This window comes from Marmota marmota, unplaced genomic scaffold (assembly GCF_001458135.2).
Source record: "Marmota marmota marmota unplaced genomic scaffold, marMar, whole genome shotgun sequence".
Taxonomy (NCBI): Eukaryota; Metazoa; Chordata; class Mammalia; order Rodentia; family Sciuridae; genus Marmota; species Marmota marmota.
This window is the reverse complement of record NW_026000185.1, coordinates 10,743,722-10,766,546: the sequence shown is the minus strand read 5'-3', so window position 1 is coordinate 10,766,546 and position 22,825 is coordinate 10,743,722. Positions and strand designations below refer to the sequence as shown.

General features: G+C 39.7%; 1 protein-coding gene and 1 non-coding gene across 4 annotated transcripts in view; one reads left to right on the top strand and one right to left on the bottom strand.

The window, feature by feature from the left end:
* The window catches only part of Parn (poly(A)-specific ribonuclease), a 145,374-nt gene that overhangs the window by 70,652 nt on the left and 51,897 nt on the right, over positions 1 to 22,825 (top strand). For 2 of the 3 annotated variants that reach the window (XM_015491075.2, XM_015491073.2), the window contains one exon: positions 30 to 104. The exons of the other annotated variant lie outside the window; for it this stretch is intronic. In XM_015491075.2, coding sequence (XP_015346561.1) covers positions 30 to 104 — 75 coding nt within the window. The remainder of the gene's footprint in view (positions 1 to 29; positions 105 to 22,825) is intronic. 3 annotated transcript variants of the gene reach the window in all.
* On the bottom strand, positions 4,997 to 5,069 carry Trnaa-ugc. Its single transcript has one exon. It is a non-coding gene; the product is annotated as a tRNA-Ala (tRNA).

The following is a 22,825-nucleotide window of genomic DNA, read 5'->3' as shown; positions in this document are numbered from 1 at the left end:
TCACTTTACTTTCAATTTAATGTTAACAGGTAGCATTCAGATATCCTGGATTGATGACACATCAGCTTTCGTCTCTCTCAGTCAGCCTGAACAGGTGCCCATTGGTGAGTGTTTGGGCATCTGTTTTGTGTACGAAGTAAAGTGTGAGTGCACCCTCAATTGAAAAGCTATTGAGTAAGATGTTGAAAAAATATTTGTCATTCAGCTACGTGGTCAAATAGATTTCAAGCTTCGTAATTTAAAAGGTGTGAAAATTTTAAGTGATATTTCTTTATTTAACAAAGTGTTTAATAATCTAAAAGGTGAGTACGTTTTTAAGTGAGATGCCTGTTTCTTTTCTTTAACAAAGAGCCATACATTAATATAATTTTGATAATGTAACTCTTGAGTAATTATGTATGAACACTTCTATGAACATACAAATTTGGATGAGAATATTTTTGTTTGACTATTGACCATCTCATGAGCACAGCCTGTGTTGTAGAGGTGAGAAGCATATGCTCTGGAATCACACTGCTTCACCACCTCTAATTGTGTGACCTTGGGCATGTTACTTAACCTTGATAAACTTGTGCTTATCTCTGTGAACTGAGGTCAATAGTATAGTCTTGTTAGAGTCATTATGAGGATTACATGAGATTATTTGTATAAAGCTTGGCACAGTTTTGAGGCTTTATTATAGTTTTTAATTTTTATTTATTTATTTTTTATTATTATAGTTTTTAAGTAGCAGATTTCATGGTGAGATTTATTTCAGGAACACATGGCACCTGAAGATAGTGTTGGATGCAGGGTGTGAATAGTGTTACTTGTTAAATGTTTTGATTTTTTGCTTAGATGTGTTTCTGTGATTTGTGCCGCCACTGTCTTTAGAAAGATGGTTTAGAGAGAACCCAGTGCAAAGGGATCAACTTATTAGAAAGCTAAAGATGCCTTCAAATGATGGGCAGATACCCCAAGACAAGGGTTGTAGTGAGCTTCAGGGTGGTTGAAAGAGAACTGAGCTTGGACTCCTGGACCTGAAGCCTGTTCCCACTTCCTCTGCTCAGTGTCTGTGCTCCAGCTCCCTTGCTGGTCACACTCCGGTGACACTGAAGCCATGCAGTAGGGAGGGAAGGAGATGTGTAGACTTTGGGATCTGACCTGGGGACCAGTTGCTTGTCTGTATGTAATCTTGTGGAAGTTACGGAAATCCCTAAGCCTTAGATTCTGTACCTGTAAGTGCTGCGGGGGGCGGGGGGGCGGGTGGAGTAGTTCCTTTGCAGGATAGGTGTGAGGGTGAAATGAGATCATGATGTTAAGTTCCTGGCAAAGAGCCTGGTATTCCACCTTAGTGCCTGACAAATGGTGGGTGATTATTAGAATATCTGCTTGGCTTTCCTTCTGTGAACAGTAAAGATGAGACTGCAAAAATACTTTGGAATCTGTATTTATTTGAAAATCTAAGCATGATTCCTTATTTAGGTGTTAGAATGTCAGGGTTCCTTTTCATTTTCCTGTTATACCATATTTACTGAATAATGGTGGCTCCCTTACTTATTATTGGAAAAGTCTTCGAACAGTAGTTTTTAAGCTAAGTATTTTATTCAGTGATAACTTATGTCAGGGAGCTACACATCAGAATCATGCAAGCCACCGGAGCACTCTGTTGTATTTGACTGTTTGCTTGGTTGTGTGTTGCCTCTCTGCAGACAGCATAGCGTCCTTCTTGTTCAAGCTGTGGCACAAGTAATAAACGTGTTTAAATGTGCAGTGTCGAGAATGGGCCCAGATGAAATTGGGACCTTTTACCTCTTTTATTACTACATTAAGAAGTGGATGACTGTTATCTTTTGCTATATTCAGATTGCTATCGAAGTTTAATTTTCTACTACGTCTCTTTTCCTGCACAAAAGACAACTCTTAACAGAGTGCCTGGCAATTTGCACATGCTGTGCCGTAGACCACAGTTTGCTTTGACAGAGACATCTTTTACTCAGTCCTGGCTTCCTACAGCACAGGACTGTGCCCTGTTTCCTGCACTTGTCTCAAGTTAAATATCATTTCTTCTGGATGTTTTCTCTGTGCCTTTGTAGGGGTCAGACCCCATTCCATCTGCTTGCATAGCATTCTTTCTACCTTATTTCATCATTTTTAACAGATGGAGCAGGGACCATATCTCTTAGAACTCACCATTGTGTTTGCAGTGCTTAAAGCAATTATATCTCGCATTAGTAAGTAAATATGCAATATTTATTGATACAAATAAGTGATATTTGTGGAATTATGACTTAGAAATGCTTTTTTGCACTTGAGGGATAAATCTAATGTCCCTGGTATTTTGCTGTGATTTTTGAAACTATGCAGATATTTTATTGAAAGTGTGAAATTTGTTTTTCATAGTGATAATTCTGATGATGAGAGGGACCCAGGGTACCTAATATGCTGCAAATCCTATTAATGTTATCTTAAACAAATTACTTACTCATTTCAACGGAAACCGAGGACTGTTAGATCAATAATGGAACATTGAAAAAAATCATTAAGTGCCTATTTATATAGCAGTTCATAATGGCTTCTTTGGCTCTCATACAAACTATTTTTTATTTGTATTCAAGGAGTTCCTTTGTAACTGACACCTGTCTTTTTTTCTTGGCATTACTAATTCTAATCAAGACTTCTAACGCCATTTTCCGACTTCTTGAATATGAAAGGTCTCTTCTTATAGGAAACCTTACTATTGAACTATTTAAAACCCTTCTGTTGAACACCGTTTGGTTTGATTCCTGTTGCTTTTTTGTTTGCTGCAGCTGGGAGATAAAGATTCCTGGCTTTGGGGTGTTCAGATAAATGATGCCCCACACACAAGCCTTGTGCTGAGCTTTCTTCCCCTTTGGCTGATCAGATGGTGCAGTGTGTGGCCAGTGTGGGACTCAGTACACGGAGAAGATCACTGATCCTCACCATTTGAGAATTGCTCTCAAAGTCATCAAGAAATCACCCATAATGGCTGAAAGCTTGTTCATATAGGATTTTTATATTTCTAATGTAGTTTGTTCAGTGAGAGAAGAGCCCAGTGGTATTTCAAATATCATACCTTCTTATCTTACTCAGTATTTGGACATAGTTTTGAGTGCCCTTTAGAGGACATTACCTCTCCCTATAATTTTTATAGGAATGTCTTGAGAAAAATAAGGCTTTTGGTTCATTTTGAGATTAGAGCACACTGTGAATACTACATGAAAATTTTTTAAAAACAGAAATAGATAAAGGCACTTTAGAAGAGGTAGGAATTCAACAGTTATTTTGTAAAGCATGCCCAAATTGAGATAGCTGTGTAAATTCCCAATGTGCTGACTTAGGAGTGCATTGAGGTTGATTTGCTGTGGTAGGGGAAGATCTCAGCTTCACATCAGTTCTAAGTATGAGTGCGCTTATATTAAATCAGACTTTCAAAAGCACAGCTTTTGATTGTGCCAAATAGATAACTATCAGAGTTGTGGATACAACTCTTTCAAGGTGATCATTCAGCACTGAATTTGTGAAAAGGCTTAAACTTTACCTGTGCATTTACTTATTCTTGTAATGTTTGCAAAATCTGCAGTCATAAATGCTTTTCATTTGTGATATTGGTAATTTGTGTTTCGTTTTTCCTGGATTATTCTAGCTAGGGACCAATTTCATTGATCTTTTCAAAGAGCCAGTTTTGGCTCAGTTTGCTTTGGGCAATTTTGTTGGTTTCTGCTCTTTTGAAGATTTCCTTCTTTTTCTTCCTTTGGGTTTACTTGGCTTTCTTTTTCCAATTTCTTGAGTTAGAGCCGTATGTGACTGTTTTCTTTCTTTCTTTTTTTTTTTTTTTTTTGTTATTGTTCTTTTTCCTGAATTCTTCTGACATATTTTAAGCCTGACTTCCTACAAGTTATCCTTAAGTCAGAAAAGTTTAGTGGTTAGCTAATAATTTCTCAGGAGTTACACTTAAACACTGAGACAGTAAGGCTTTCACCATCTGCTAGGTGGGTGAGGAAACATGAAATGTGCAAGCAGTTCACAGATCAGCCCCAGTTTTTCCTTTTGGCCCTGTCTTCTCTGGGTGCATAGAGCCTCACACTCAGACAGTAGTGTGCACATAGCTGAGACTCTTTGTCATTGACTTGACCTTTTTTTTTCCATAATGAAAATATTTAAAGCTATAAATTGTCTTCTGAGTGCTGCTTTGGCTGTATCCCACAAATTATATTTGTCTTTTCATTATCATTAGGTTAAAAAAAGTTTTCTAATTTTCATTTGACCTTTGATAAGTAATCAAATATATGGTTTCATTTCCAAATGATTAGGATGTCCTTGATTTCTTATTGCTACTAATGTATAATTTAATTCTGTTTTGATTAGAAATTGCAGTGATTTCAGCCTTCTTGAGTTTTATAGCCAAGTGTAGCCAAGTTTAAGGTATAACTTGCTGAAAATACTTCGGTGTACCAGGAAAGAATGAATTCTCTAGTATGTGGTTTGATCCCTACACCTCAATTAGTGTTGTTTCTATATTCTATGTCCTTACTAATTTTTTACTTAACTATTCTATCAAGTTTTGAGATGGAGTGTTAAAATCTCCTGTGATTATAGAATTCTCTATTTTCCTTTTAAATTTTTGCAGTTTTCATACAGTATATTTTGAAGCTATTACCAAGTGCATGCATCCTGTTGTTTTATCTTGGTGATGAATTGACCCTTTTATCGTTATGAAATGTCCCTTTGTCTTTGGTAATACTACTAATTTTAAGTGGTCCTTATCAGATATTAATATAATCATTCCATATTTTAAATACTTTTTGTGTTTGCCTAATATATCCTTTCTTCACATACTCTCTGACCTCTGTGTGTGTTTTCATTATAAAGTGTATAGTTTAGTCTTCCTTTTTTATCCTTTCTGATAATTCTGATTTGTAATTGTTGTGTTTAGTCTAATTTAATGTCATTATTGATCTAGTTAAACCTGTTTTTTTGTTGTTGTTGTTTTTCTTGGTGATGCTGGGGATTGAACCCAGGGCCTTGTGCATGCAAGGCAAGCACTCTACCAACTGAGCTATATCCCCAGCCCTAGACCTATTATTTTTAAATCTGTTTTTTGGTTTATTTCCACTTTGTTTTGTTCCTTTGTTTATCCCTTTTCTGTTTCTTTTGTGTTACTTGAATTTTTAAAAAAGAATTCGTTTTTAGTTTTCCATTGACTTTTTGGTTTTATCCCTTTGCATTGATTTAGTGGTGATGCTTTAAAATTTTCAGTATCTGTGGCTTTTCACTGTTCATTTATAGTTTATATTGAACCATTTCTCATAGACTCCACCTAGAGCCTGGAATATGCTCAGCATACTCCACCCTTGGCTTATCCTCTGAGTCCTATTGGGATTGTCAGAGATTTTATCAGATATGGAAGTTTTTAGACATTTAGAATTTTTTTTCTGTTCTATATTCTCTTGCCTCTCCTTCAGGGATTCCAACTACCCATATGTAAGAGACCCTTTGTTGTTATTCTAATAGTTCCTGATGCTCTGTTCATTTTTTTCCCTAGCTTCTTTTTGTTGTTTGAATTAGATAATTTCTGTCTCTGAATTCACATACATTTTACTCTCTCATCCTTATTCTGTTTGCTATTAAGCCTACATAGTAAATTTTTTTTTGGTAATATTTATTTTTATAATATTTATTTATTTAATGTGGTACTGAGAATTGAACCCAATATCTCACACATGCTAGGCAAGTGCTCTACCACTGAGCCACACCCCAGCCTCCATATTTTTTTTTTATCATATACAAATCCTCCTTGACTTAAAGTGAGATTTAATCCCGATAAGCACATTGTAAATTGAAAATATCACCAAGTTGAAGCTGAAGTGCCAAATATCTCATAAAATTTATTGAATACTAAAAGTGAAAAACAGAATGTTATAAGGGTGTGCTTTTATACCCAGAGAGTAAAAAAAAAAAAAAAAAAAAAAAACTGTCAAGTTGAACTATTGAATCAGAGACCCTGAGTTTCTCAGTTCCTTATTTCTCAGTTCCTTATTTCCATTCAGTTTATTTTTATTCTTTCTCTTTCTTTCTTTTATTCTGAACCCTATGTTCCTTAACCTCCTTAAGCATAGTTAGAATAGGTTATTTAAAGTCCTTGTCTGGTAATTCCATCATCTGTATCACCTGGGTGTTGGTACTAGTTTGAAAACACTTTCCCTGAAAATAGGTTGTGTTTTCCTGAGCTTCATATGTTAGGGCATTTGGTATTGTTTCCTGGACATGGTAAATATTCTCTTGTCGACTCTGGATTTGGTTATATGTCTCAGAAGGGTATTGACACTTTTCTTTTAGTTTTACTTATTTAGTCTCAGACTATGAGCTCGTTCACACCTGTGTGTGTGTGTGTGGCAGCGGGTGGGGGTAGCTCAGACCTTGGCTCAGACTGCTTTCAATTTGTCACATCCAAGATTAAGAGTCAGCCAGAGACTACTCTGAGGCTATACACCAAATCTGGGTTCCCTTCCCTGGTTTCCCTTTTTCTAGAATTCCCTTTTTATCCTCTATTGCCTCTGGATACCCTAAGCCTCTTCCTTGTACCAGAAAGAGGGGACTTTAGTCTTAGGTGGCCTCGTGCCCCTTTAGCCAGAGTTACCCTCTGGGGCAATCACACATACAACCCAGAAAATCCACTCTGAGACAGTTTGCTTCCTCCAACTTTTTGATTCCCCTCCAAAACCTTTCAGTTTTTGTTCATGTTCCTGAGTACCCAGATGACATGATGGCATTTTTCTGGAGCTTGTAGTTGTTAACTTATGGGACTTGTTAACTTATGGCACTCCCTTACCTGTGCTTAGGTACTGTTGCCCTTCCAGCATCTGCTCTTTGCTTCACATCTTCCTGCTATACATCTATACTATGCTTACATGACTTTTTAAATAATACTTTAAGAAAATCTTAAAACATAAACAAAATGGAATTTATCTCCTTTGAATAATTTAAAGTGACTTAGTTCATTTGATTTCACACATACATCAATACACAGTGTTAGAATAATTGATGTCTTTGCTTCTATTTGTGGTGTTTTAGTTGGCTAGCATGTCATTGTATTTTTTCTGTCAAAGAGAAAATACACAGAATATTCAAGAAAGAACCAAATAATGATGTTTTTCCTTGCACATTCATTTTCCCAGTCCTAAGATGCATCTGGAATTGGCTTACAACAGGCACCTTGAATTATTAATGTAGCAAATGGAAAAATGAGTATAAGTAGGACTTGGCATTTTAGAGTAAAATTTCTATTCAATAAGCTTATTTTAGAGGGAGGGGGCTGATAATTTACTTTGTGGATTTTAATGACATAGGATTTTTCCCTCTAAGCACTGGGTCCTGGAAACAAATATGTTTTTTTCTGTGCAGGCAAGATTTTTACTGGTGGTTTATAAAATAGCTAAAGGAAAAGTATTAGGAAGATAAGAGTGAATGTATGCTTTGTGCAGCTGCCTTCTACACTTTTTTGGGGGAGGGGGCATTAAACCCAGGGATACCCCCAGCCCATTTTATTTTTTATTTTGAGACAGGGTCTCATGAAGTTGCGGAGGCTGGCCTCAAATTTATGATCCTCCTGCCTCAGCCTCCTGAATTGCTGGGATTACAGATACCACCACACCTGTTTGTGAGTGGTATTCTCTGATTTGAAAACTTGGAAGAACAACTGACTGGATTTTTTCTCTCTAAATTACTAAATCACTTAATTCATCAAAACCACCATGGAAAATTTTCATAACATTTATTAAGATCCTTTTTGTTTTCCTATTCCCCTAGTGTGTTTAATCTTGAGAATTTGCAGTCTTTGCTGTGAAATCTGCATCAGGCAGAGTTAAGAGTGTAACAATAACTTGGATTCTGACTAACTAGCATTTTTTAGGGCATTAACTGGTATGAGAATAGAGCTGGAAACTTCCTCACTGCCAGAAAAGGATCCCTAAGTCCTTGACACAATTACCAGTGTTAGGGTGGGTGCAGTGTTGCTCACCTGAAATCCCACTACTTGGGAAGCTGAGGCAGGAGGATTGTGAATTTTATGTTTAGCCTAGGCAATGTAGCAAAACCTCATATCAGGAAAAAAAACAACAATCACCAGCATTCAAGTGGCAGTGAGCTCAGTGTGTCAGGGACATTATAAGTAGGTGGAGTTGTGCTTGAGAGGCCCTGGATTTCCATGTTCTGTCACATTGTTTCTTATCCAAACCACTGGCCATGATGTTTGTTTTAGGGCCTGTTATCTGGATCTAAGAATGTTTACTTTTTGATACACTATCAGAGTATTTGGTAAATCTGTCAAGTTGCACTGTCACTTGTCTAAAAAAAAGCTTGTTTTGCCCTTCTGGTTCCAATTTTAGAAGTAAATCAAATTCATTGTTGACAATGTGAAAAATATTTTAAAGTAGAAGGGAGAAAACAATTCAGCCGTGGTCTCACAACCTAGATATGAATGCTAGTAGTATTTTGATTAGTTTTTCCTTTTAGATGTTTGACTTTTTAGGTCAGTATTTACATCACACTGTCAATGGTTGCATTCTCTTTCATTGTACAGAGAGGCATAACTTATTTACCTGGATCTCTTTTTTGGATGTCCCAGTTATATCCAGATTTTTACTTTAAATTAAAACTTAATGAACTTCAGTCCTTATCTATATCTGATTATTTTCTTAAATTCTGAAAAAGTGAAATCACTAGGTCTATGATAATAATCTTTTATTTTTATTTTTATTTTTTTAGTTGTTGATAGACCTTTCTTTATTTATACGTGGTGCTGAGAATCTAATCCAGTGCCTCACACATGCCAGGCAAATGTGTTACTGCTGAACCACAGTCCCAGCCCCTATGATAATAATCTTAAACAACTAAAAGCAACTAATTTTTCCACAATAATGATTGTTTTGTGGTGCTGGGGATGGAACCGAGGGCCTTTTGCATGCTGAGCATGTTCTGTACCACTGAGAAGCACTCCCACATCCCCCTTTTTTATTAATAAGCAAATGATAATTTATTTTTACTCATAGAAAAAGGAACACAGCAAAGGGAAACATCTTGCTTTTATAACTCTTGGTATAGCTAACAGTCCTTTCTTGTGATTGACTGTAGTTATTTTAGGGCATCATTTTTCAAATCCTGAAATTTGTGTGATTAGTTTCTCTGAATTTTCCTCCAGTCTATACTCTGAAAAGGTAAATATTGAACATTTTTTATTTGTGATGATCACTGATATTTCACTGTTAAGCGTGTTTGCAACGTGTCTTTTCTTAGGAAAGATGTACTTGTTTATCTTGGAAAGAAGACATCACGTAGGTAGAGGGTGAATGTCACTTCCTTATGTGTGACAGAAATGCCAACAAATGCTAGATTAGTGTCATATAGTCACTGATGGCGGTGGCAATCTGAGCTCTCAAGCCAGAGTTTCACCTGAACTTCTGTACCCTATATTAGTATCTCTGGTTTCAATGAGTGTTTTTCAGGTGGTCTGATTGTAAAAACCAAACATGACCTAGAAAACTGTTGAGCAATAAAGGTTTATTAAAAGTTTATTAAAGCTGGCAGGGATGTCCCTTACCCTTTCTGCATGTGAGTTGTAGTGATATGTATGGGAGCTTCATAGAGCCTCTTTTGCAGATTGTATCAGAGGTCAGGGAGGCAGACACTTCAGTAGTCAGAAAAAGGATGGAGAAAACACACTGATACCTTAATATAAAACTTTGAATTTCCCCACTATAAATTCCTTATTGTTATTATGTAGTTAGTTTAGAGAGAAAGAAAACAGATTTTCATAGCATATTGTGTCATTTAAAAAAGGAGCTAGTTGGGCCAGGCGTGGTGATGCACGCCTGTGATCCCAGCAGCCTAGGAGGCTGAGGCAAGAGGATGGAGAGTTCAAAGCCAGACTCAGGAACCACGAAATGCTAAGCAACTCAGTGAGACCCTGTCTCTAAATAAAATACAAAGTAGGCTGGGGATGTGGCTCAGAGGTCAAGTGTCCCTGAGTTCAATCCTCAGTACACTCCCCACCAAATGATCTAGTTGTAGGATATCACTAATTTTAATTATCTATTGACCTCCAAAATAAGTTTTTATCACTTTATATTGTGAGCAGGGTCACATTTAGGCATGCATTTTTTAAAAAATTAAATTAATTATTTATTTTAGTTATATATGATGGCAGAATACAATTCAATTCATATTACACATATAGAACACAATTTTTCATGTCTCTGGTTTTACACAAAGTAAATTCATACCGTTCATGTCTTTATATGTGTACTTAGCGTGATGGTGACCATCTCATCCCTCCATCTTAAGCATGCCTTTTTTTGTAATTATATTTTCACATGGAGTGTAAACCTGTTTTTTTTCTTATACCTTATGGTTTTCATGTTTACTATTCTTTACAGTGACAACAGAGAAGAGATTAATTAAGAAGGTACTTTTAAAGGTTTTTGAAGGATGGGTTTCACTTGAACCTCCAGGGTTACTCTTTGCATAAATCGTTGCCTCCTCTTGAAGGACTGAGGGTTTGAATTTAGCTGGGGAAAGGAGATGCAGGAGTCTTCTTCAGATACCAGACAGAGGACTAGCGTATCCCCAGGCGCCCAGTGCGGTGATGGAGAGCAAAATGGCCGGCACAGGCTGCATGGAAGTGCAGAGGAGGGGAGCAGGGAAAGCTTCCTGGAGTCAGTGAAGCCTGTGCTCAGGAATGAGCTGGAGGTGTCCTTGGTGAGGGGTTGGCCCATGTGCCCTTTGGTGTGGCCTGAGCAGAGGATGGGTATGGGGGAGTGATAGGAGGGAGAGTTAGAAGATGGAAACATAGATTTTGTGTGTTAAAAATAGAAGTGAGCTGGGCTTGTGGTGCATACCTGTAATTCTAGCTCCAGAGGAGGCTGAGGCAGGAGGATTTCAAGTTTAAGGCCAAACTCAGCAACTTTGAAGACCCTGTCTCAAAATAAAAATAACAAATGGACTAGGGTATAGCTCAATGGTAGAGCAGTTGCCTACCATGGAAGAAGCCCTGGGTTCAGTCCTCAGAGCTACACGAAAAGAAAAAAGGAAAAAACAAAACAAAAACAAAAAACTCCAAGAAGGGTTTGCAGGTATGAAGTACCAAATTGATCAAACAGGGAGCTGCCCTCACAGAGCTCAGTCACTGTCAGAGGAGGCATCCTGATGGCACTTTTTTTCCATGTGTGTAGGTTGCACTTTAACAGTGAAAAATAGCTGCACTAGGTGGACATATTCAAGCTGATCCTGTTTATTTTTACATGTCTGAAAGGTTGGTCTTTGTGTTTACTCTGGTTCATAGCCTTCTCTAAGAGACTGAGGCCAAATAGAATTTATCTGGGAACCTGCCACATCTATAAATGCTACATAGAGTAATAAATGGGCCATGGCTTCCAAGAATTGGTGACAGTGCACTTCAGTTCCTAATTTAGAGAGTACATGAAAACTATGCCTTGACAAACAAGATTGCAAAAAAAGAAACCCTGCTAGATGGAGTCATCTTTGACACAGTTAAATGCTGTTTATGCAGACAGTGCTGGAGCAAGTTAAAGGCAGGGGGTGAATGACCCAAAGAATAAGTAGAAGAGTACAGAGAGCGATGCTCCTGGATTCAGAGGAGGGGATGCCCGAGCTAAAGCACGACATGTTAACATGTCCCACCAGAGTCTAACGTGTCCCACCAGAGCCATTGCCACTTGAAATGGGGACCATGCCTCAAACTTTATTTGCATCCTTGGTCTGTGGGACAGTGCTGGGCAGGGAGTTGTGGAAGGCTTTGAGGAGAAGCCTTGATTTGCTGCTGGTAAAAGGGTCAGCTCTGGATTAGCAGCGAGAAAAGAGAAGGGGACACCACCATGGCAGAGGGGGGCATGACAGTGGATGTTTATGATCATGTTTTTCAAACTGTGTGTCATACTTCCTCAGTGGGTCATGAGAAATCATCTAAGAGAGTGATGACCAGCATTTAAAAAGGAAGAAGTTAGAAAATGTCAGTCTTCCCAGTAACCAAGGTAGATTTGGTGTTTTTAATTTTTTTTTTAGTTGTGGATGGACACAGTACCTCTATTCTATTTGTTGATTTGAATGTGGAGCTGAAGATCGAGCCCAGTGCCTCATGCATGCTAGGCAAGTGCTCTACTACTGAGCCTCAACCCCAACCCCAAAGAGTTGTTTTTTTAATGTGACATTTTTTCAGTGTTCAGTCTACACATACAGATTACATGTGGGTTGTAATAAAAACGTATCTGGTTGTGGGTCATGGTCAAAAATGTTTGAACTCAGGTGGTTTAGGAGACAAGTGAAGACTTCATTTAATGAAGAACTTTTTCATGTGTGTAAGACATAGTGACAGTTGTTAGTGGTCAGGAGAGGAAGCAAAAGTCGCTGGTAAAGCGCTCACTCCTTGGTGCTTCTTAGCTCCAGACTAGTCAGGATTCATGCAGACACAGCTGGGGGAATTGCTCATTCCTTCATCCTTACGTCCCCATGTGCGGGAGATGTCGGTGCTTCTCACCGAGAGGAACATTGCCATGGAAGTATCTGGCCCCTCTCCATTCCTCCTTGCCTGGTGTTCCCCAAAGGAGGAGGATGTGGAGCTCAACTGATGAGCACAGTCAGGGAGTCTCACACCCAAGGGCCTTTTGATCAGTGGGTGGGGCTACTACTGCCTTGAAGAGAAAAGACCCAGAAACCAGTTGTTGGGGTCTTCTGTGAGCTCCCACTGATGGGTCTCATGGGGTGGGTTCTTGTAGTGGGTGGCAGAAGATATAGGAGGAAGCCCCACTGGGACTTTAGGCTGGAGTATTTCATCACCAAGATCTACCATGGAGTTTTGTACTTTGGAGGGATATAAAAGGCACTGCTGAGCGCTCAGGAGTTGGTCCCATCTGTTCCTTAGCTTGCTAGAGCCATAAGAAAGGAGGATATATATGTTCAGGTGTGTGGGCCCAACTACAATATCATCTTCCCTTATGGCTCTAGCAACTCCTAGCAACTTGAGGGGCTAAAGCAGGATTGCAAGTTCAAAGCCAGCCTCAGCAACTTAGAGCCTATCTAAAAAAATTTAAAAAAAAATAGTGGTAGTGGGGGCTGGAACTGTGGCTCAGTGGTAAAGTGACCCTGAGTTCAATTTCTGGTACTAAAAGTAATAAAATAATTAAAAGTAAAATTTCATATACATTAAAGAGAGCATACAAGCACAAGTGAGCATGATGCTCCTGGATGCTGATCAGTCTTGGGGGGATTGAGTTGAAAGGGCAGGATTCCAGTTCTGGGTTGCTACCTGCCCTAAATTTGAACTCTGTATGTGAGCAGCAAAGAACCTTTTTGCATGCCCAAGGCATGGCTTCAATGACATGGTAAGGACTTCTCTTCACAGGATGAAGAGCACAGGATGGCTGAGAGGTGGGGAGTGGCCATTGTGGAGTGGACGACTAGTCCACTGTGCTACATCCCCAGCCCTTTTTATTTTGTGACAGGGTCTCACTAAGTTGCTGAGGCTGGCTTTAAACTTGTGATCCTCCTGCCTCAGCCTCCTGAGTTTCTGGGATTACAGGCATGTGCCACTGTGCTTGTCTGAAACTACTTTTTTTAGTTTGCCTCCCTCTGGGTTCCAAAACCTGAAACACTTTTTAACTCCAGATGTGACTTTAGACACCCTAATTGCATTTCACCAACCAGAAGATGGTGCTGTTGTTCTGACAACCAATCTACTTTTCCAAGTTCAAGGAAAACTTGTCCCTTAAATGCTTAATCATGCTCAGTAATGTGGACTGATTAGCAACAGCTTCAACAGCACAGCCCTCCTCTGCATGGCTGCAGACAGGCAGCATGGCACATAGGATGGAACCTTTGGAGCCTGGAGCCAGAGAAGCCCGGTCTGGGGGCCTTGGTTTAGTTTTCTCCCAGGACCACCTTTGCACTGGGGTAAAGTGACACTTTGGTACCTTTTGACCAAAATTAAAAAACTGCTTGCCAAAATGATTTTTAGATGTCTTTTCTATGGCTTCCTGCAGCTGGATTACCGCTTTAATTAATCTTTTATCAATGCAGTAAGGAGTCTGTCTTGGAGCCTCTCAGGTCCCAGTTCCTTGGGGAATCTAGCAGCTTTCTGTTGTAGAGGTTCTCTTTGGAGTGAGTTCAGAAGTAATACAAGATGCATGCCACAGACAGGAATGTTTGCTGGAAGCCGAGGCTGGACAGGGGTTTATTCTGAGGCTCCGTCTGGGAAACTAGTTGGGGCCTGGTGTGAAGAGCGCAGCCAGCCCTCATTATTCACATATTCTGTCCTCGTGGATTCACTGTCTTGCTAAGCTTTCTTTGTAACTTCAAACACAGTGCTCAGAGTGCTTTCATGGTCCCTCTCAGACAGGCAGAGCGGGAGACTTGAGCTGCCCAAGGCACTCCTTCCCAGCTGAAGCCAAACCAGTCCCTGAGCTGCCTGTGAGTTTCAGCTCTCAGACTGTGAGCAAGTGTCCTTTCCCTATCTAATTAGTGCCATGCTTTTTGAATTTTCATGCTTCTTCTTGGTGATTTTGCTATTTAAGATGGTCCCAAAATATAGCGTTTAAATGCGAGAAGGCCGTGACCTGCCTCACAGAGAAAATGCATTAGATGAGCTCCGCTCCAGCGGGAGTTAGTGCTGTTGGCCTCGAGTGCAGGGTTAGTAAGCCAGCATTAGATAGTAAATGGGGTGTCTTTAGACAGGGACAACATGAAACAAGGTTACATATTGAGCAGTTGATAGAAATGTGACCAGGGGCTCATAGGAACCTCACTCACTCTGTTTTTCCCCAGGAACAGTGGTTCCATGAGCACAGTGCAGCATTCAGGGAGACAAGGAACGTGACTCTGAGAGACTGGTCTATGAGTTGTTTTCCACCTTCATTTCTCTTCCAGGATATGCGGCAGCCTAAAGTGCTTAGGGCAAAGGAATTCTGGGCTGCCTGCTTCCTATCTGTTTTTAAAGAAACACCTCTGGCAGGACTGCAGGAGTCATTTTTGTTTTTGACCCATAGGATCAATGCTGCAAAAATGGACTTCCTGCAGCCTCTCCTGGCCCAGCAGGTAGCTTAGCCCAGCATAGACTGTAACTCCAAGTGCAGGTTCATGAGGCAAATGGAGGCTCAGGGTGCAACTGTTGAGTTTGACTTTAATTGAAAATGGTACTATTTCTTTTCTTTCTAATAGTGCCAGGGATCTAACCCAGGGCCTCAGGCTTGCCAGGCAAGTATTCTACTCTGAGCCATACCCCAGCCCTATTTCTTCTTTTCCTTGGTACCTGTTCTGCAGTTGCATCCTCTTCTTGAGTGTTTCTGCCTTCACTTTTGTTTTGGGTAATGAGCTTTGAGAAAATCTGGATGTGTAGTTTACTTATCAGTCTGTTCATTTCAGCTGCTTTCTTTGTACCTTGGCCCCTTAAGATGGGAGAATTAGTGAAAAGCAGTGGACGATTCATTTAATTCTTTTGACAGCACTAGGAAAAAGTAACATGTAGCAAATTTGGTTCAAATCAAAATGAGAACGCTCATTGTCCTTATGTAGTCTTCCTTTTCACCTCTGTACCTGTGACAAACAGGACCATCTTTTCCTGGTGGAGCCTATAATTAAACAAAGTGTTGCTTTGAGGTCTGTTGAGCTGATCCGAGCCTTGGATTCACTGAGTGGCTCTGCCCTGTCATCAGCAGGCAGGTGGGTGATCTGAAGAAAGGGTGACATGAACATGATGGACAGCCGAGTGGGACCTTCCCGTGCCCCAGCAGAGAGCACAGTTGCATGCCACTGCCTTCCCTCATCGGTCTGGCAACTGCTTCTGCAGTCACCGCTGGTTTGCTGCACTGGCTTTTATTTGAGTGGAATTTGTACACCTTACCTCTATCTGAAAACCAGTGGTGCCCCACCTTCCAGTCTCAGGGGATTTGCCCCTTTTTTGATTGTCTCATCAAGTGGAACCTTATTAGCATTTAGTGTTGGAAACTGACAAGTCTTGAACAGCTTCAGATCTGGCCTGAGTCTTCCAGACATCTTTATCTTTCAGGCAGATGGGGCACCTTTCTTCTCCTGGTGAACAGCCTTTATCCACACTTCCTTGTCTGTAGAGGTTACATTTAGTGAGACTGGCTCAAGACGCCGTCTGGATGTTTTTCTCAGAGATCTTCACATAGAAATTCTGTCGTGAGATGATCTGTAAGTATTCTGGATAACTTCAGATGAGCAGTAACAAATGCTTCACTGAACACCCGCCTTCGCGTTCTGATTAACAGCAGTAATTTCTATCATAGACTTAAAATTGGTCAATGTTTAAATCCGTCTCCTTTCTCATGAAACTAGATTCCCTTTTTTCCCTTTTCATTATGCCATGTTGAGCTATGGTGCTTAAAGGAGAGCTGCATTTTGATATACAGATGAAGAAAGAGTCTGGTTTTATGTGTGGGCTAGTGTTATGATGTCTGGAAATAGAAAAATTGGATGAGGAAAGATACACATAAGACCCAGAACAGGATCTAAGTGGTACCTGGGGCTGTGTTTTGTTGTTAACCCCTTGGGAGAAATTTTTAAGAGCAGTTACATAACTTAGTTTTAATATTGCTTCAGAGCCATTTAACAAATACTGTTTGGGAAATTTTATATCTATCTATCTATATCTATCTATCTATCTATCTATATATATATATAGAGAGAGAGAGAGGGAGGGAGAGAGAGAGGTGTGTATAAAAATTTAGTCAGGGGGCTGGGGTTGTGGCTCAGTGGTTGAGCACTTGCCTCACATGTGTGATGCACTGGGTTTGATTCTCAGCACCACATACAGATAAATGAGTAAAATAAAGGTCCATCAACAACTAAAAACATTTAAAAAAAAAAATTTAGTCAGTACAGTTTTTAAGTACATTTAAAGAGTTTTCCCCTAAAATTTCGTTGGATTCCCAATTTTAGTTAAGGGAATTTTCCCCCTTGTCCTTCCTCTGTTAAGTGCTTGCAAGCATTTTGAAAAGTGACTACATTGAGCTTGATCTCCATGTTCTTATCTTGATTTATCTTGATAAATCAAATAATTGTAATGTTGCAGTTTAGCAGCAGCAGTGAACAGCTGCCCCTAGGAGTGAAGATCTTTTTCATAATTCATGTTTGCACAAGAAAGTGTACCTGGTAATGAATCTTGATTATCTGAACTGCCAGTGATGGACCAAGGGTGTGATAACTCAGCTGGTTCGGCCTCAGGCCTCTGCTCTTTGAAGGTATACTGATAAGGAAGAGCAAAAGGATTCATAACTAGATGTTAGCTCTGGAAAAGCAAGAGTTTGTATAATGTTTTAAATATGCTTAGGCTAAGAAAAATGAGAATTCTAATTCTACTTACCACTTCTAATCAATGACATGTTGTTCCAGGACCTCTCTGCACCCCCAGTGACTGCGTCTTTTGTCTCCCTAATCTCTTGAGTCTCTCCTGAGCAGTGCACAGGGACAAGCAGATTGTTTTCCTCATGCCTGTGCAGTCTTTGCTTTCAAAATGTGCTCTCCTTCCATGTTCTGTATAAATGTGTAGCGTTTCCTGCATCAGATCTCTCTCTCCATACGTGCAGTATTAATTTTAGGTCAGTGGGAGGATGGGCTTCTTTGACTGTGCAGAGAAATGGGGCAGAAAGTGAAGATTGTTCTGATTCGTACACAGTCCCTACCCTCGGTTCTGATGCTTGATGCACTATGTTAGAGAATGTGGTTAAGATAGTTGGTGGTATTTGTTGAGTCTTGCTTTATGACTTAGGTTTTGTAAAAATTCCAAGAGTGCTTGAAAGTGTTATTTTCTAATTGTAAAGATAGAGTTCTATACTTCCAACAGATCAGACTTATTCATGCGGTTCCAGTTTTCTATATATTTGCTAATTATTTTTGTTTGATCTATAAGTTTGTAATCTGGGTATATATTTTTAACTCTTACTATAGTTGAGAAATCATTGATTTTTTTTCCTTGTAATTCTGACTATGTTTGTTTTGCATAGTTTAATGCTATTGTTCTATTTAGTGGTTTGTTTTACACACACACACACACACACACACTTTATTTTTGTCTCATCTGACTTAATCATATCAGCACTGTCCTGTTTTGGTTAGTGCCTGTCCTTTACCTCCCTTCTTCTGAGTTGCTCTGCATGTGTCTTTTGTGAATAGCAAATGGGTGCAAATTTGCTTTTCTTAAATCTGAATGAGAAAATCTTTAAAATAGTGCATTTGATCAGTTTCTCTTTGCTATTTACCTTTTCCTTGATTTGTTTCTTCTTCTTAACACTCACATGTACAACAGGTTTGAGATGGGATTTTTCTTACAGACCTTAGTAGGACAGTCCTAGCCCACTGCTGCTCTTCAGCCCTGGCTTTAAGCTCTTCCTTATTTTGAACACCTGAGATCTGGCATATAGATATTTCTGGAGGGTGGAACCTCTGCACCCCTCTCCACCTCCACCAAGGTTCTGTTTGGTTCCCAGTGTGGTGCACATCAGATCTGCGGCTGAAGATCTTCCTGTAGTAGTTGGCATTTGGGCTTTTCTTGTTTTTACTTGCTGGGCTATTTTTATCTTATACTTAGCTCTTTTGTAATATTTAACAAATATTCCAGCTGGAAAGCAGAAACGTTTCTCTGTTGGCGTGAACTGGTGTTTACCAATCCTGTGTGTTTATTTACCGATGCGTGACTGTATACAGGTCTTACTGTGTGTCACATATTTGCTAGATTGGAGGACTGGATGACACGAGGCCCTGTTTTGCTTCACAGAACAGCTGCAAGAGCTTGAGTTTGGAGATGCTTTTGCTCTGCTGTTGCTTGAACCCCTGATCCCTTGAGTGTGGAAGTTCCTCTGGAGCCAAATTCTGGACACCATGTCTTAGCTAAGGGTTAGGCCCTGTTCCAAGAGTCCCAGGTCAGAACCTGGCTTTTGGGAGCTGCAGCAAACCAGGTCTTGCCACTTGCTCCAAAGACCAAATAGAAAAAAGCTGTGGTGAGATAGGAAAGGAATTTATTTAATATGGTCATACTGGGAAGGAACCAGAGGACCAGGGTACTGACAAGAACTGTGGGGTTACATAGGGAAGGAACAGAGACAAAGGTCAGGGACTTGTGTAGGTGGTGATCTTGGTTAGTCGTGGCCTGGTTGACGATTATCTCAGGATCGGTCATGTGGATCCTGTCAGCGATTAGAAGTTGTTGCTGCTTGGAGTTAGTTTTGACTCTTGTCACAAGGTGTTTATTGATCAGTTCTATTGTTCCTAGAATCCAAAGTGACTTCATGAGAGATTGACTCAGAGAAAAAATAAGTCAGAAAGGCAAAATGAAGCTAGTTAGGTCAATAGTGGACCTTCCTTCCAGTTTAGGCATGGCTCTGATGATCGGGAACTGGATGTTGTAAAAACTGACAGTTGACAATCTGTTGATTATGATGTCCCTGAAAAATCTTGAAAATAACCTACTCTTATCTTGGTGTCTTTAGCCTTGAAGGGGGAGGGTTACCAGACACTCCTTAAATGATTAACATGTCTGCTTGGCTAGTCAAGCAGGAATCTGACCGAAAGTTTAAGGTAGCACAAGGAGACAGATGCAGTTTGAAAGCAGAGATGCCAAGCTTTTATCCCGCTTTTAGTTACCCATCAGGCATCTGCAAGCCCATGAAGAGTCAGTGCAAAAGCAGCCTCTGAGTCCCTCTTCTAGCCTTGTCTTAATTAATCTTGAGAGGAGGGAGAGGGACTTAATCTATTGTCTGTCAAGCATTCTGTTTTACTTAGTTTTTCATATGAAAAAGAAAAGGAAATGTTTAGGTTTGCCAGAGTGTACGTTATAGCAGCTCTTGATCGAGCTGAAAGCAGCGAAAGTGGAGTGATGCTCTGACCCAGCCTTTGCTTCAGTGAAGCTGCCTGGAGAACCCCACTGGAACATCAAAGGACAGAGTATTGTGTGTCACCAGAGGGAGGACCATGGCGATGGCCAGTCTCCTAGTGTGAGGAGGATATGGGTAGGGGCAGAGGAGGGCTGCTGCAGTAAGGTTGATGGTTTGGTTGAAATTTTTATTGCGGGGAAAAAAATAAAAAGCTACAGTAAAAAAGAAAAAAATATAACTCTATGTATTGCCCTTTCCCCTCCAGCCACTATGGGGGATGATCCTGTGTCACCTCTCTAAACACCCCCCTCCCTTTTGTTTAAAGCCTATTCTAGAGCCATATCATATTCACCGGTAAACATTTAGTGCTCATCTCTAAAAACCATTTCTTTTTTTTTAATATTTATTTTTTAGTTGGACTCTATATCTACATTTATTTATTTACTTATTTTTATGTAGTCTGAGGATCAAACCCAGGGCCTCACACTTGCTAGGTGCTCTACCACTGAGCCACAACCCTAGCCCTAAAAACCATTTCTTTTTAAAACATAGGTATGATAGTGTTATTGCTTCTAAAATTAAATCTTTACTATCTCAATGTCATAGAATAGCTAGGACTTAAAATGTTTAGTTCCCTCATTGATGTCATGAATTGGTCCTGCTCCTCTCATGGGCCTTCTGCATTCTCATGTTTTTTTAATAATTACCCTGTACCTACATCAACAGAGCAGACGGCCATTGTGTGCTGTGTGCTGTCTATAGCCACTGTGGATCAGCCTTGCAGGTAAATAGCCTCAAATTATATACTACACACACACACACACACTCTCTCTCTCTCTCTCTCTCTCTCTCTCTCTCTCTCTCACACACACACACACATTTGAGGGGGGCAGTACAGGGGATTCCAGGGGCACTTTACCACTAAGTCACACCCCAGCAGAGTTGCAGATTTTTCTTTTAGTGAATTACCTAAAAAAGTAGCACTGGTTCATAGCCACCTAGATAACATGTTGAGTCATGATTCAGCAATCATGGTATATCCTAGTATATATAATAAATACAGGATTGTACAGAACACCCAGCCTGGGACCATAACAACAATGGTGGCGAAATCCACTGGAGATAGCCTCAGTGGTTCCCTCATGTAGGTGTGACAGGTCAAGCCTAGCCCAGGTAAAAGGAAATTTATCTGGTAAAGTTTGAATTACATTATATATAACATATATAATAGTATATTTTATATTATAATTTAGCAGTTATGGCACTACAGTGTTTTCTCATTTTAATAATATACTGTATTTGCTGAAGTTTTAAAAGTGTTTTTGTCAGGTTAAAGAACAAAACCCTTAAAAACCTACAAGATGCGTGCTTTGTGTATGTGTATGTGCGCGTGCCGGCACACATTCATGCTAGAAATGGAACCCAGTGCCTTACCATTCTAGCAAACACTCTTCCCCTGAGCTACATATACTCCATTCCAAGATGAGTTTTAGTGCTGGTTCACCTGGAAGGTCAAGTTCGTAGAAGAGTGTGGATAAGCAGTAAGGCCAAGTGGGCAGAGCAGGCATCTTTGGGGTCCCATGGGTTTCCCTGTGAGTCCTGAGCTGAGGTTTCTTCTGGTGTGAGAGAAAGCTGAGGTTGTGTTTTGCATGTGCAGAGGTGGCAGTCCCCTCTCAGACTCCCCCTCACGCTGGCACTCAGAGCACTCATGTTCTTATCTCCATTGGGAGAGAAGTTCCTTGTCGTACTGATTTTTGCATGCAATTAAGGGCATTTTCACTTATGCTGTCCAGAAAAAAAAAAAAAAAGAAAGAAAAATCACTTATTTTTAGATCCTAAAGACTTTTCAGAATTATTTAGAGTTTTTAACTGAATTTAACCTTTTAAGTACACGGATCTCTACTTGAATCTGCTAAGCCTCATAATTCAGTAGGCAGTAGAGAGCCAAAGATATTTTAGGCTCATATTTTTGGCTTTTTTTTATCTCATATTTTTGTCATGACTTCAGCTCGTTGACTCAAGCTTACATTATGTGTGATGTGTTGTTTATTAGCTGTCCTCTCTGATTATTATAGGAATGTTTGAATGTGTGCTGCCTGAACACTTCCCAAATATTCTTTCTTGTTTTTGTAGTGCTGGGGCTCAAACCTAGGGCCTCATGCATGCTAGGCAAGTGCTCTTCTATTGATCCACATTCCAGTTTTTTTAAAACATACCATCACGTAGGATGTGCCTTGGGGTTTCTCAGAAATGGGAACAGGTTTGCGTTGATCTGACACTCCTCTTTCCCCTGTTCTTTTTGGATAGCAGCATTCATTTCTGAGCAAATTATTAAGGTGCAGAGTATAAACTGCCCATTAAGCAGACCAGGCTCTCTCATCCTTGACCTTTAAAAGACAGTGGGACCTTGAACTTATCGCTCTATGTCACCCCTCAGAGATAAAGCAACCAAGTGCATTAGAAATTCACAGTGAATTTTTAATTTGATTTTTTTAAATAAAGGAAGACTAACATACAACTTAAAGGAAATACATAGATTGAAGATAATGTAAGAATGGGAACTTATGATCTGATTTTTGGTGTTCATGGGATTCTTTAAAAGAGTGGGCTGTGGCTGTGGCTCAGCGGTAGAGTGCTCGCCTCGCACATTCGAGACCCTGGATCCTTCGCACCACATAAAAATAAATAAGTGAAATAAAGGTATTATGTCCAACTACAACTAAAAAATAATTGTTTAAAAAAATAAATAAATAAAAGAGGGAACCATCAAGAAAGTAAATACCTTTATTGAGCAGTCCTCATGGTTGGGTGGTATTCAGTACTTTTGACATGGGTAAATCCCCCCATGGCTTAGTTCTTTAATGAAAAGAAAATATGGCACAGAAACATTTTTTGCTTTTTTTTTTTTTTTTTTTTTTTTTTTTTTT